The sequence below is a fragment of the Trachurus japonicus genome, chromosome 17, assembly GCF_045865225.1.
Source record: "Trachurus japonicus isolate A0001 chromosome 17, Traja_1.0".
Taxonomy (NCBI): domain Eukaryota; kingdom Metazoa; phylum Chordata; class Actinopteri; order Carangiformes; family Carangidae; genus Trachurus; species Trachurus japonicus.
The window spans coordinates 27,624,332-27,637,601 of NC_140923.1; the positions used below are offsets into that span (position 1 = coordinate 27,624,332).

The 13,270-nt window shown below is 44.6% G+C and overlaps 1 protein-coding gene across 1 annotated transcript in view; it reads left to right on the top strand.

Annotated features, from left to right (window-relative positions):
* The window catches only part of plppr5a (phospholipid phosphatase related 5a), a 27,226-nt gene continuing 13,956 nt past the window's right edge, over nucleotides 1–13,270 (top strand). Inside the window, exons 1-4 of the mRNA XM_085805958.1 lie at nucleotides 1–234; nucleotides 1,425–1,551; nucleotides 5,028–5,278; nucleotides 5,353–5,529. Coding sequence (XP_085662084.1) covers nucleotides 31–234; nucleotides 1,425–1,551; nucleotides 5,028–5,278; nucleotides 5,353–5,529 — 759 coding nt within the window. The 5' untranslated portion in view covers nucleotides 1–30. The remainder of the gene's footprint in view (nucleotides 235–1,424; nucleotides 1,552–5,027; nucleotides 5,279–5,352; nucleotides 5,530–13,270) is intronic.

Here is a 13,270-nt window from a genome sequence, read left to right on the forward strand (position 1 = left end):
CACCGTGGTAACAGTCTGAAGGATTCCACCATGCTGTACTTCCAGGTGGTGATCCTGGCAGCGGCAGTGATGCTGGCTTACTACTTTGAGTTCACTGACACTTTCAGTCCGGCACAGCAGGGCTTCATCTGCAGAGACCCGGCTTTGGCCAAACCAGATCCTGGACCTGAACAGGACAGCCTCATCCAGCCTGTCATACTGTACTCTGTGATGGGAGGACTGCCTGTTGTACTGGTAAGTCTGACTGCATGGTTAACACAGCAGCAGGACAGATGTGAAGACTTCAACACAACAGGTGAAGTGCTGTGTGAAGGGGAGGAGCTATCTGCATTTCAATACATTCAATGCAACTATTACTGACTGAGAAAGCTCATGTGGCTGCAGCATAAACCTGTGTAGAATCATTAAGATGTGGATACTGGAGTGGTCTGACAAGTTATAAAGTGACCAGCCCTTTTAACTGACTTTAACTTAATCTTTTAAGTACAAGACTGAATGAGGAGAAGTAATTAAACAAAGTGAATATTTCATAGAACAGGATAGATACAGGACTAAAGTTTCAACATCTTGAGGGTGTGTTGTGCTTTAAACCAGCCACCATGACTACTTTGTGTTGTACTTTGTACTTTGTGTCACACCTGTGCCCCAAACCCTGCCACCATCCCACCCTGCAGGATTTGTTATGGGTTTTAACCATAGACTGTAAAAAGAATGGACGTAGCGTCCGTGACGTCACCCATTGGTTTTGGGGAGTCGTTTTTGTGACTCAAATATGGCGGCCTGAACAGCGCCATGTTGGATTGGCCGGCCGAGAACCCTCCCACTGGCCTCGAAGCAGCTGTCCACGGAGCTGCTCGGACCTGTCACTCAACGTTTCCGCGCCCTGATTGGCCAGAATTTTAACCTAATAACAGTAAAACGGTAGAGTTAAAAAAAAATTCACCCCCCTCAGAGTGTGTGCGGGGGTAGAAACTATCGATTGAGACGAAAAAACGTTCTGACACCAGGCTTTGATCATGTTTACTGAGGATGTAAAGTCGGCGATTTTAACATGGGGGTCTATGGGGAATGCTCCCTTCTGACACCAGCCCCCAGAGGAATCCGAGGGGATTGCAGTTTTTTGAACGCGGAAGTGAGCTTCACTTCTCAGACCGACAACTGCCCCCTTGGTTTTAACTCAATTCAATGCAATTTAAAAAAACAAAAACAACTTTATTTATCCCCAAGGGGTAATTTAATCTTTAATCAGACCACTCAGAGAACAGTTAGTACTCACTGACCCATTGTTACTAGAGCTGCAGAGAGAAGCATAGTACTACAATAAGATGTTTACACATGACCTACAGTAGAATCCAAACATTCCTTCACCTTCTTTGTTGTCCTCTTCCTTTCTTTAAATCATCGTCTTTCATGATGTGTTGCAGATTTCGTGTGTAGAGCTGGTTATCTTCCTGCTTCACTCAAACAGCCTTTACGACCAAGACAAGGTTCTTGTCATGGACGACTGCTGCTATGTGAATCCTATGGTGCGCAGGACCTTCCGCTTCCTTGGTATGATGTCATACGTTTCATGGTGAACTCATCAGTGCTACATACTGTATTTGTAAATGATCCATCAGTGTCCTGTATGGGTGATCTAGCTTCTGAGCTATGACCAGCTCACTATAAACTTGATTAGACTGCTCAGGTTTTGTTTTATGTGTAAATCCCAGTAAAACCCAAGATCCCAACGTATTACGTATTTTTTTACAGTCTATGTACCAGATCGAACTGGTACGACTTCACAGGTCGGAAAAATACGAGTTGCCTTGAACGCACCATAACAGTCCTCGTCCCTACGTCACCACATCCCTTGGCTGCACACACAGCCCTTCATGCCGTTCTCTCTCCTCATTGGATAAAAATTGTAGGATACGAGAAAAGTTTTCTCCTCGGCTCAGAGCAGAGCAGAGTGACTGACAGACCCGTGTTTCGGTCCAAACACTCCATGTAAGTGATTGCTGTCGGAAGATATATAACTTGATTAGACTGCTCAGGTTTTGTTTTATGTGTAAATCCCAGTAAAACCCAAGATCCCAACTGTTGTAGGCCTACAGTCCATTCATCATCATGGCAACATGTTGTCCTGGAAACACAACAATAAAAGGTTAAGTTGTAGGGTTTTTGTTGTTGCTGTGAACGTAACAGGGCAGTGTGCTAGACACAGTAGTTTAGGTGTGTATGAGGTACAAGAGAAGACTAAGTTTGAAGAGTTCTCACTTGCCCACTTATTTGGTTTCAGATGGGAGTTTTCGAGATCAAAGTTTAGAAGATTTTCATCCTCAGAAATACAGTATGACATTGAAATAAAACTAGAAAAAGCATTTCCAAGAATGGAAATGGTGTGACTGCTGACAGCAACTGAACGCTGTTGCAGAATTAGCAAATAGTGCAAGCAGTGATCACCATACAAATGTTTGACCAAGGTTGGAATCGAACCCTCAACCTCATGGTCATTAGACTTCCACTCTGCCTCTAGGCCACAGTGCACACAAAGTTGCAGAGACTGTTGTCTGTTAATAATCTGCACACTGTCAACATCAAGAAAGCTTGAGAGTCAAGCTTGAATGACTTAGAATGAAAATGTCTGTGAATTTCAGGCTGAGCACTAACCATATGGCCACAGAGAACCTGAGTTACAATGAGCTTTATACTATGAGGAATCAAAGACTGTCCAATGACAGCTGAATAATTGGAATCAAAAGTCAAGCAATGAAGTGAAAAGACTGAGGCAGGAATCGAACCCATGACCATATGATCACTAAACCTTTACTCTGCCACTCGGCTACAGAGAGCACACTGCTTTCAAAACTGTTGTCATTCATTGTAATGTGATGATGTGCTGCAAACTGGTATGAGTAATCAAGGAGATAACAAACACCTGTAACCAATTGAAGGCGGGGGAGGAGAGCAGAATTCAACATAACATAAGAAGAATTCTTCCCTTGGATTCGAACCAGTGACCTTAGGGTTGGCAAGCAGTTACCCTAACCCCTACACTACAGAGGAGTTGTCAAGAAGAGAGGTTGAGACTTTGATGAATGTGAGATTTTTTGTGAAAAAGTTAAATATTTTAAAAAGTATAAATAGTTAAAAAGAGAAAAGTAATGCCGATAAAGTTCAAAAAAAGCTGCACATTTTGATATATGAATTGTTGAAATAGCACAAAGTATGAAGGACTAGAAGAAGACCGTAAAAAGGCGGAAGAAAATGGCCAAACAGAAGAACAATAGTGTGACTGCTTCAGCAGTCACACTAATGATGGCCAATAGGCTAAATATTGTAGAGTAAATTATTTTCTGACGTGTCATTATAAAAGTGTGTTCAAACAAGCAGAGTTTTTGTAACCTGTGACTAGACACGCTATGAAAACTCACAACACCTGCAAATACACAAAGGCACTGCCAAACTTGCAACAGAGGACCGGCTACAGACTAATGCTAAGCTAACAGTACATATTTGCATGTGCTATTGACGTTATAACAAACCAAACTCATCATATCTACAAACATCAGTAACAATCACTTCTTTGTGTCCCTGGAAACACTTCTGCACTTGTAAAGCTTGTTTCTGCATTTACAGGCGTGGTGAGTTTTTGCAGTGCATGCGTGATGTGTTGCTCTAAAGTTTGGTTCCCAACCTGGGTTCTGAGCCCCCTTCAGGGGGGCGTCAGAGATTTCAGGGGGTCCACAGAACCTTGTCTGTTCTGAGGTTGTGAAGTTATCAATATTATATTTGTGCATATTGAGATTTTAAAATCCCAATAACACACCCAATTGGATAATCCAAATCGACAATAGGAACAAAAACTTGCAACCAAACCTACCTGCTCATAGGGACAAGATAACAATTATGACACAACAAAGGAAAATGGACAGAAAATAACAAAATAAAATGAAACAAAATAGATTAAAGCAGAAGTAAGCGATCCGGTCGTTTTGGCTAATGCTGTGTTCCAGGCAGGCTTTTGAAACCGTAAATTACAGCTTCAAGTCACGACTTACGACTTTGTAGCGTTCCAGGCAACCCACTCATGTTTTTCCGACCTGTTTTACCTGTGAAAGTGCACTATAACGGCCACTCGTAACTTCCGACCCGTGAACTCGTACCAGTACGTATTTTTTTACAGTCTATGTACCAGATCGAACTGGTACGACTTCACAGGTCGGAAAAATACGAGTTGCCTTGAACGCACCATAACAGTCCTCGTCCCTACGTCACCACATCCCTTGGCTGCACACACAGCCCTTCATGCCGTTCTCTCTCCTCATTGGATAAAAATTGTAGGATACGAGAAAAGTTTTCTCCTCGGCTCAGAGCAGAGCAGATTGACAGACCCGTGTTTCGGTCCAAACACTCCATGTAAGTGATTGCTGTCGGAAGATATAACTATTTAAGACTTATATTAACACAAAAATATCGCTTACTTCTGCTTTAATAATTCAGAATGGATTCAAATGTATATGGGGCTCCTGGGTGTAATTACATAGGCTACCCATGGCAGGGCTTCATCTTTTATCAACAGTATACTTTTATAAATAAAAGTTTGTATCACATTATTCTTTTGATGCGTCTGTGCAGACAGGGGTTGTGGATGGGCGAGGGGGGGCTTGTCTTTAACAAAAGCATGGAGGGGTTCAAGGAAAAAAGGTTGGGAACCACTGCTCTAAACCACCAGTATCTCAGACCAAAACAAATGCTTTCATCAGCCACTGTGCTCCACCTCATCTCTTTGGTTGTGTTTGACGTCACTCACCTGTGGGCGGAGCCTGTGTGTGAAAACAAATGTGTGGAGGTGGGACAACATGTAGCAGGTGTAGCTGTTTACTGATGTTACTTCTTTACAGAACCATTCAGTTACATACTGCTAACATTTATCAATGAATCAATCAATTAGCCTAATGTGACTGATTTCCGAATCTTTATGATGTGTCTTTTTACATTAACATGCTACTTTAAAATCGTTTCATTTGTGTGTGTCTCTGCAGGTGTGTATGTCTTTGGTCTGTTTAGTACAGACATTTTCGTCAACGCAGGTCAGCTGGTCACAGGAAGTCTGGCTCCTTACTTCCTTTCTGTTTGCCAGCCCAATTACACCGCCCTCAGCTGCCAGGACACCGTATACTTTGTCAGCCAATCAGACGCTTGCACTGGTGACCCCAATGAGGTCCTGAGAGCCAGAAAGACGTTTCCCTCTAAGGAGGCTGCACTGAGTCTGTACACAGCCGTTTATCTGGCAGTGAGTGTCCTCAGCCTCACCTCACTAAGTAACCTGAAGTCTGAGTGCCATAACTGAATGAACTCTCTTTTCAGATGTACATCACATGCTGCGTTGACTGCAGGGGAGGTCAACTGACAGGCCCCCTCCTCAGTCTGTCATTGGTCGGTCTGGCCGTGCTGACAGGGATCAACAGAGTGGCCGAATACAGAAACCACTGGAACGACATGATTGCAGGACAAATCATTGGAGGAGCTATCGCCATTTTTCTTGTCAGTAGTTTTTCATTCAATGCCATTCATTCACATTATTCATTTTAATTTATCCAACTCGGGAGTTTCTTTATTCCAGTTCATTTGTTTGCTGGTTTCTCCCATTAGTCAGGTGCAAATATGACTTGACCCTAAAAAAATTCTAACAAAAGGTTTCTCAGTTGTTTTTTATAGTATTAGATGACCTTAATAACATACTAAAAGTTTACCAAAATTTGACCACTAGAAAGGTGTCATTTTCAAGATGGCGTCCAAGATGGATAGGAAGCCTGAGGAGACACCACAGGTGAATAGGGTAACATTTTAACTAACAGATATCACCATGAAACTTCCCAAGTTTATCACTTACATTAAGACAAATATTTTTTGTATTACAAGCTTTGTCAAATTGTATGTTTAAATATGTAAATTAGGCAATATCTCATTAAATATGCGCTAATTTGCATATCCGAAATCTGAACAATGGATAAAAGCCACTTTCAAAATTCTTGTTTTATTTTGTTGACATACTAGAGTCAGAAGTTTTTACAGAGGGGATTTTGGATATCTCTCTTTATCACTCTGTAAATGAGAAAATACTGTCACCAGCCCTAAAAATTCAAGTTGGTTGTGTTTTTAGGAGTAAAATGTTGTATAAATCAGGCTATGAATGATATATCAACAATCCCCTCTGTAAAAACCTTCAGAATATAGAAAGTTCAGACCAACTTAATTCAGGGTCCGGGTTTCAACACCCGCAGGTCAGACCGGGTTCGGCTTTTAACTTTCAGGCCCGTTCAGCTTGATGCCAGGAGCAGGACTTTAGAGCAGCATGTCAGTGCTGCTGACGCAACACCGCACCGCAGGTTGCAGAGCGTCAACTCGCGCGGCGCCCTACTGCGCTATGATTGGCTAGAACTCACAGGCTTTGGGCTGTTTGCTTCAGCAGCAGTCCAGTCAACACGGGGACACGCACCCCACACCAATCAGAGAGTTATTAGAGAGCCTAATACACGACAAGCACCGCATTTGCGGCAGCGGTGGGGTGGTGGGGGTGGGGGTGTGTGTGTGTGTGGGGGGGGTTCGAACGAACCCTCCGATCCCCCTTGGCTACGGGCCAGTCTTATACAACATTTTACTCCTAAAAACACGACCAACTTCAATTTTTAGGGCTGCTAGTATTTTCTCATGGGGAAAATAATGATTAAAATATATTTTATTTGTGTAAAATTATGCCGTTGCTAGGGACGCCGCTCTGATCAGCGCAGCACAGAAAAGAGAAACTATGCAGGATACCTTATGTTTCATTTTTACCGTCATTAAACAGCTTCGGACTAATTGTGATTGTAGTAACTCACACCGGAGTCATGGTATCTCAAGAAGAACTGGTTTACTTCACATTTAACCGGAGAATTGCAGGCAGGGTATACATCGACATCCCATTGGGCTGGTCACGAACATCAACAACCCTCACTTCCTCTGTGTGTATGGTTCTCTACACCCACTGCGCCCTCTTGTGGGCATTCTCTATCCACCACTTTATTTTCCCATGATCCATTGCGTTACACCACAACGGAAGTCGGTTTTCAACCCCGTAGTAGCATTCTAGCGAGCGGCTAACTGGTAGCGTTAGCCACCGGTGTAACAGGCACCAAATGTGGGGGCTCCAGGCTGCCAAAACTGCCCTGACTAATCTGATGTTTTGTCAAGTCTACAAAACGAATTACCGAACAAACACCACCACTTCTTTGTGCACGCCTCTGCAACTAGTCATGGTTGTCGTAGCCGTTTGCTGCTGACAGCTAACAGCAGCAGCAAACTAACATCAGGACGTCAGCTGTTAAAACCCTCCCGTTGTCGGACACGACATGAAACTACTCCAGTTAGCTCAGTCATGTTGTAACAAAGATATCCGCTGGAAAAAATATTTTTTTCATGGGCTGTTTATTGAGTTATTTAAGACACTGCTAACGGCTAACGGTTAGCCCAGCTAACGCTAATCTAAAATGTAATGAATGGAGTGTCATGGCGACACCCAGCGTCGTTCTCTGGAAAGTTGTGGATTGTACATCTCCTTACTACAGTACATCCCTCCCCCCTTAAGCAGGATCTATGCATCCAACTGAAACATGAACATTACAACATTTTTGTTTCTTTGGTGACAACAACACTCTCAGTAAATCCTCTAGTTCAACTGAAAGTCTTTAAGGTGACTGGGCAACTTAACTTCCCGTTTTGACTTTCTCCTCACTGGACTTGCATTTGACATAGTCTCTGGTTCAGTCTCTGATTTTTCTGCAGCCTCTGCAGCTGCTGGCTCCTCCACCTTATCACTGCCGAGAACAACATCCTCCACATCCAGCAATGTCCTGTCCTGTGTTGTGGTGTGACTTTGCTGCATTGTGTCAGTCTGATGTCTCTCTGTGATTTTCTCTGATGACTGTTGATGCCTCAGAATCTGGTCCACATGTCTCCTGACCACACTCCCATCACCAAGCATCACTTTATAGGATACAGGTCCTGTCACTGACTCTATGATTCCCAGGATCCACTTGGGGCCAAAACTGAAGTTCCGGGTCAACACTGAGTCTCCCACTTTGAACCAGCGTGCTTTTGCCTTGGTGTCATGATCTCTGGTCTGTCGTTCTTGTTTCTTCAGCACTTTCCTGTTCAGATCTGGATGGATCATATCCAGCGTGCAACGCAGCTTTCTCCCTAGAAGAAGTTCTGCTGGTAATAGACCTGTTGTAGTCTGAGGGGTTAGCCTACTCTGTAGCCAAACAACACTCTGGCCACCTTTTCTGTCAGTGTGCCTTCCTTAAATTTTTTCATCATTCTTTTAAATGTCTGTACACCTCTCTCTGCTAACCCATTACTGGAGGCATGGTAGGGTGCAGAGGTCACATGACTTGAACTCTCTGCTCACAAAACAAGTACCGTTATCCGACATCAACAACTCAGGCAGTCCATGGTTGCTGAAACTGGTGCGCAGGCACTCAATGGTTGTAGCTGAAGTAGAAGAGTTCACTGGATACACATCCATCCACTTGGAATGTGCATCTATGAGAACAAAAAACATCTTTCCCATGAATGGTCCCGCATAATCCACATGGATACGGCTCCAGGGCTTGTCGGGCCAGTCCCACGGGTGCAAAGGGGCTGGGGCTGGAACATTTTGGTGCTCTTGACATATTGTGCAGGTTTTGACAGTATCCTCCACTTCTTTGTCCAGCTTTGGCCACCACCCATAACTCCTGGCCAGCGCTTTCATCCTGGACATCCCTGGGTGGCATTGATGAAGCTGTCTCAAATAACTGTCTTGGCCTGGCTGTGGCACCACCACTCTAGCCCCCCACAATACACAACCGTTTTGGATACTGAGTTCATTTTTTCTCACTGTGTAAGGTGCGAATTCACTTCCCTTTAGTTCTGAGGGCCAGCCTCTGTGCACCATCTCCCTCACTCGTGAGAGCACCGGATCCTTATCAGTCCATACTTTCACTTGGTCTGCAGTAACCAGAGTGATGTCGGAGCTCTCAATCATGAGAACCCTCTCTTCCATTCCCTCTTGGTCTGATTTCTCTGATAAGGGCAGGCGGCTCAGGGCGTCCGCATTGTTGTGATGCTTTCCTTCTTTATACACTATTGTGTATTCGTAGGCTCTCAAGGTGACGGCCCACCGCTGGATCCTCGGAGATGCCATTTGTGGCACGGCTCGCATCTCACTGAAAAGTGACAGCAACGGCTTGTGATCTGTCACTATGCTGAATTTCCGTCCATAAATGTACTTGTGGAAGCGTTTTATTTCAAACATGACTGCTAGTCCTTCCTTGTCCAGTTGTGAATAGTTTTTTTCTGCTGCATTTAGTGTTCGTGATGTGAATCCTATTGGTCTTTCAGTTCCATCTGCCATACGATGAGACAAAACTGCACCTACTCCGTACGGTGATGCATCACATGCCAACACAATGTCCTTCTCTGGGTCATAATGCACCAGCACCTCTGCTGACTGCATCATCTCTTTTGACTTCTCAAATGCAGCCTTCTGTCCCTTTCCCCACTGCCACGTCGTGTCTTTGTGTAGCAGTTTGTGCAGTGGAGCGAGAAAGGTGGACAGGTTTGGCAAAAACTTGTTATAATAGTTTAATAGTCCCAGATAAGCCTTCAGCTCTGTCACGTTTGAAGGTGTAGGTGCCTCCTTGATTGCTTGCACCTTTTCATTGACTGGGTGTAGTCCAGTTGCATCCACCTTGTGACCTAGAAACATAATTTCCTCACTCATGAATGAACACTTGCTCCTCCTGAGCCTGAGACCGGCATCCTTTAGCCGCTGCAACACTTTGGTCAGTGTCTGGAGGTGTTCTTGGTCATTTTTTCCTGTAAGAAGGATATCATCCAGGAATATGGCCACATGAGGGATGCCCTGCAGCAATCCCTCCATTGTCCGTTGAAAGATTGCTGGGCTTGAAGACACTCCAAAAGGTAAGACTTTGTAAGTGAACAAGCCTTTATGTGTGTTTACGGTCACATACTTTTTTGCGTCCTCATCCAAGGGGATTTGGTGGTATGCGTGACTCAGATCTAATTTTGTGAACTTCTGTCCACTTGACAGGCTGGCAAACAAATCTTCAATCCTGGGGATAGGATACTGCTCTAGTTTTGACACTAGATTTACTGTCAGTTTGTAGTCCCCGCACAGCCTAACTGAGTCATCTGGTTTAAGGACAGGAACTACAGGCGCAGCCCACTCGGCAGGTTCCACTATGTCCTGGGCTAAGAGACGGTCTAATTCTGCCTCCACCCTTCCTCTCAACGCATATGGGACAGGTCTGGCTTTAAAAAACCTGGGGGTTGCTTCCTTGTCCACATATATCTTAGCTGGGGGCCCATTAAACCTCCCTAGCTCCTCTTTGAAAACCTCAGCATGTTCCCCGAGAACCTCCTCTAAGGTCTCCTCCCTGATGTGGTGAATATGAGGTTCTGATCTCCACTGTAAGCCTAGCTCTTTTATCCAGCCTCTGCCTACTAAACTAGGGCCTTGTTCCTGTCACTACTACCACAGGTAGGTTTTTACTCTGCACCTTGACGCTGGCTGCTCCCAAAACATTAACTGTGTGTCCTGTATACGTTTTAAGTCTGACTCTGCATGGCTGTAGTTTTGGTACCTCTTTTCCCCATAAAGTTTTGTACACAGAGTGATTAATCACTGTCACCCCACATCCTGAGTCAACTTCAAACTGTATGTCTGTGTGATTAACTTTCAATGTCTCAACAAATGGCTGTTCTGACGGTATCTCTAACACGTCTAGTTTGTACAGTGTAAACATGACCTCATCTGTGTCTGTCTCATCTGTTCCCTCTACCCCTTGACTAACATAGTTAGCTCCCTGAGGTTTAGCACATTTGTTTGACTGTTTTACTCCACCCCATTTAGCTTTTGCTACATTAGCTGAGCCTTTAGATCTACACACTTTTTTAATGTGACAGGTTTCACTAGCAAACCTACAGTCCCCAGCCCTATGCTGCTCACTCCCACACCTGTAGCAAGACTTCCACTGGTGCTTACTAGAGCTCTGCCTCGCCGCCATCTTATGCACAGCCTGGGGCATCCTCTCGTGCGGGGCAGCGGACTCCAGTGACTGCAAGTCTCTCACATCCTTACTGGCCGTCTCAATGGCTTGAGCCAGCTTCAGCGCCTTGTCGAGGGTCAGGTCCGGCTCTGACAACAGCCGACGCTGAATAACTTTTCTCCATAGTAGTTGCAATCCTGCGCCAATTTCCTCAGCACGGCAACATATTCCATAACTGATTCTCCAGACCTCCTTGCTCTCGAGTTGAATCTGTAGCGCTGCACAATCTCGCTGGGTTTAGGGTTGAAATGGTCCTTTAGCAGCTTCACGAGCTCATCAAAGGACTTGTCTCCTGGTTTAGCGGGGATAACCAGGTTCCTCATTAGACCGTAAGTCTGACTGCCCACTGAACTGAGCAAAATAGCTTTCTGTTGACCAGCATCTGTTATCTTGTTAGCCACAAAAAAATGTTGGAGAATCTCACAATATTCCTCCCACGTCTGAGTCCGGTTATCGAACGGAGCCGTACTTCCGACCATAGCCACTGCCATTTTTTTTGTTAGCTTTTCTGTTGCAGCCACTTAGCAGTCCAACTTACGCATTTGTGCGCTTTCTCAGGAGGCAATCCGCTGGAAAAAACTTTATCCTCGTCGCCATTTATGTAGTAACTCACACCGGAGTCATGGTATCTCAAGAAGAACTGGTTTACTTCACATTTAACCGGAGAATTGCAGGCAGGGTATACATCGACATACATCCCATTGGGCTGGTCACGAACATCAACAACCCTCACTTCCTCTGTGTGTATAAATGGTTCTCTACACCCACTGTGCCCTCTTGTGGGCATTCTCTATAGTATCTCCTTACTACAGTGATGTTAGATAAACGACTTGTAACCTGTTACAGGGAGAGTGGAGGCCGGAGTCTCCTTATTTCCACATCGTGGCTGAAAAGTAAACTTGCATCAAAGCCTCTGACCCGTGCCACAGCTCCTCTCCTCTCCTGTCCTCTCCTCTGCCACACAAACGCACCCCGCGCCCCGTAATCTCTTGTTTATGACAGATATGACTACACAAAATACATCGTAACGTGTGTGGTAATCCATCGATCCACTGATTGATTATCAAAGGCTTCAAATGCACGAACGGGAGGAGGCTCAGCAAAACAGCGGCCGTGAACGGACATGCAGAGTCAGCCGTTGCTATGGAGTCCCTAGCAACGGTCCGCTCAGCGGTGGTCTATTGAGAAATAAACACCGCAGAATATTGGTGATTGACCAATCAGAATCGAGTATTCAAGAGAGCCGTGTTCTAATAACTGATAACTGTTTCAAAACTCAGTTGGTTTGCAAAAGGGGTCCCCGTCCAGAAGTTACTGCTATCCGAGGGGCCTTGCCATGGACAAGTTTGGGACTAAAGCAACTGCTCAGACAAGCAGAGCATCCAGAAAACCCAAACCAGCAGGCAACTGGAGCAAATCACCAAATCAGCATGTGCAGTACCTGTGCTGCCATAACAAACGAAGGAAGTGGAAAGATCCAACATTTTATGACCTTGGCTCAAATGGCCATAATAAAGGGAGACAGGCCAAGGTTAACAGTGAGAAGAAGGGGGCGCTATTTAGCTCAGTGGGTTGAGCAGGTGCCCCCATGGGCAGAGGCCACAGTCTTCACTGCAGCTTTCCTCAGTTCGAATTCTGAATCTGGTGGCCCTTTGCTGCATGTCATTCCCCCTCTCTCTGCCTCCCTATTCCCTGTCTCCCCTAACTTACATATCAATTAAAGGCAAAAATGAATTTAAGCTGTATTACAGAGGCAACCACACATTTCCTGATTTATTGTCATTTTTTAAATGTTACGAACAAAATAAAAGGATGTTTCCCTAAGATCAAAGGAACCAAATACTCTAAAAGACATGATTATACTGTAACAGCATAGAGTGCAGCAGCGGAGTCTCTAACACTGCAGTTAGATTGCCCGGGTGTTACAATCCAGCCAACAGTCTCATGGACTCTTCTCTCTACACTTTTCTATACAAATAGAAAATGATACAAAATGAATATAATTAATTCTGATAAATGTGGATCTACCATCATCATCACAAGCACTGAAATTTCACAAAGCAGGAAGACACAAGGAGAACCTTCTCTGTTCCTCATGTTCACTCGTGTCTTTCTACTTTAATCACATTATT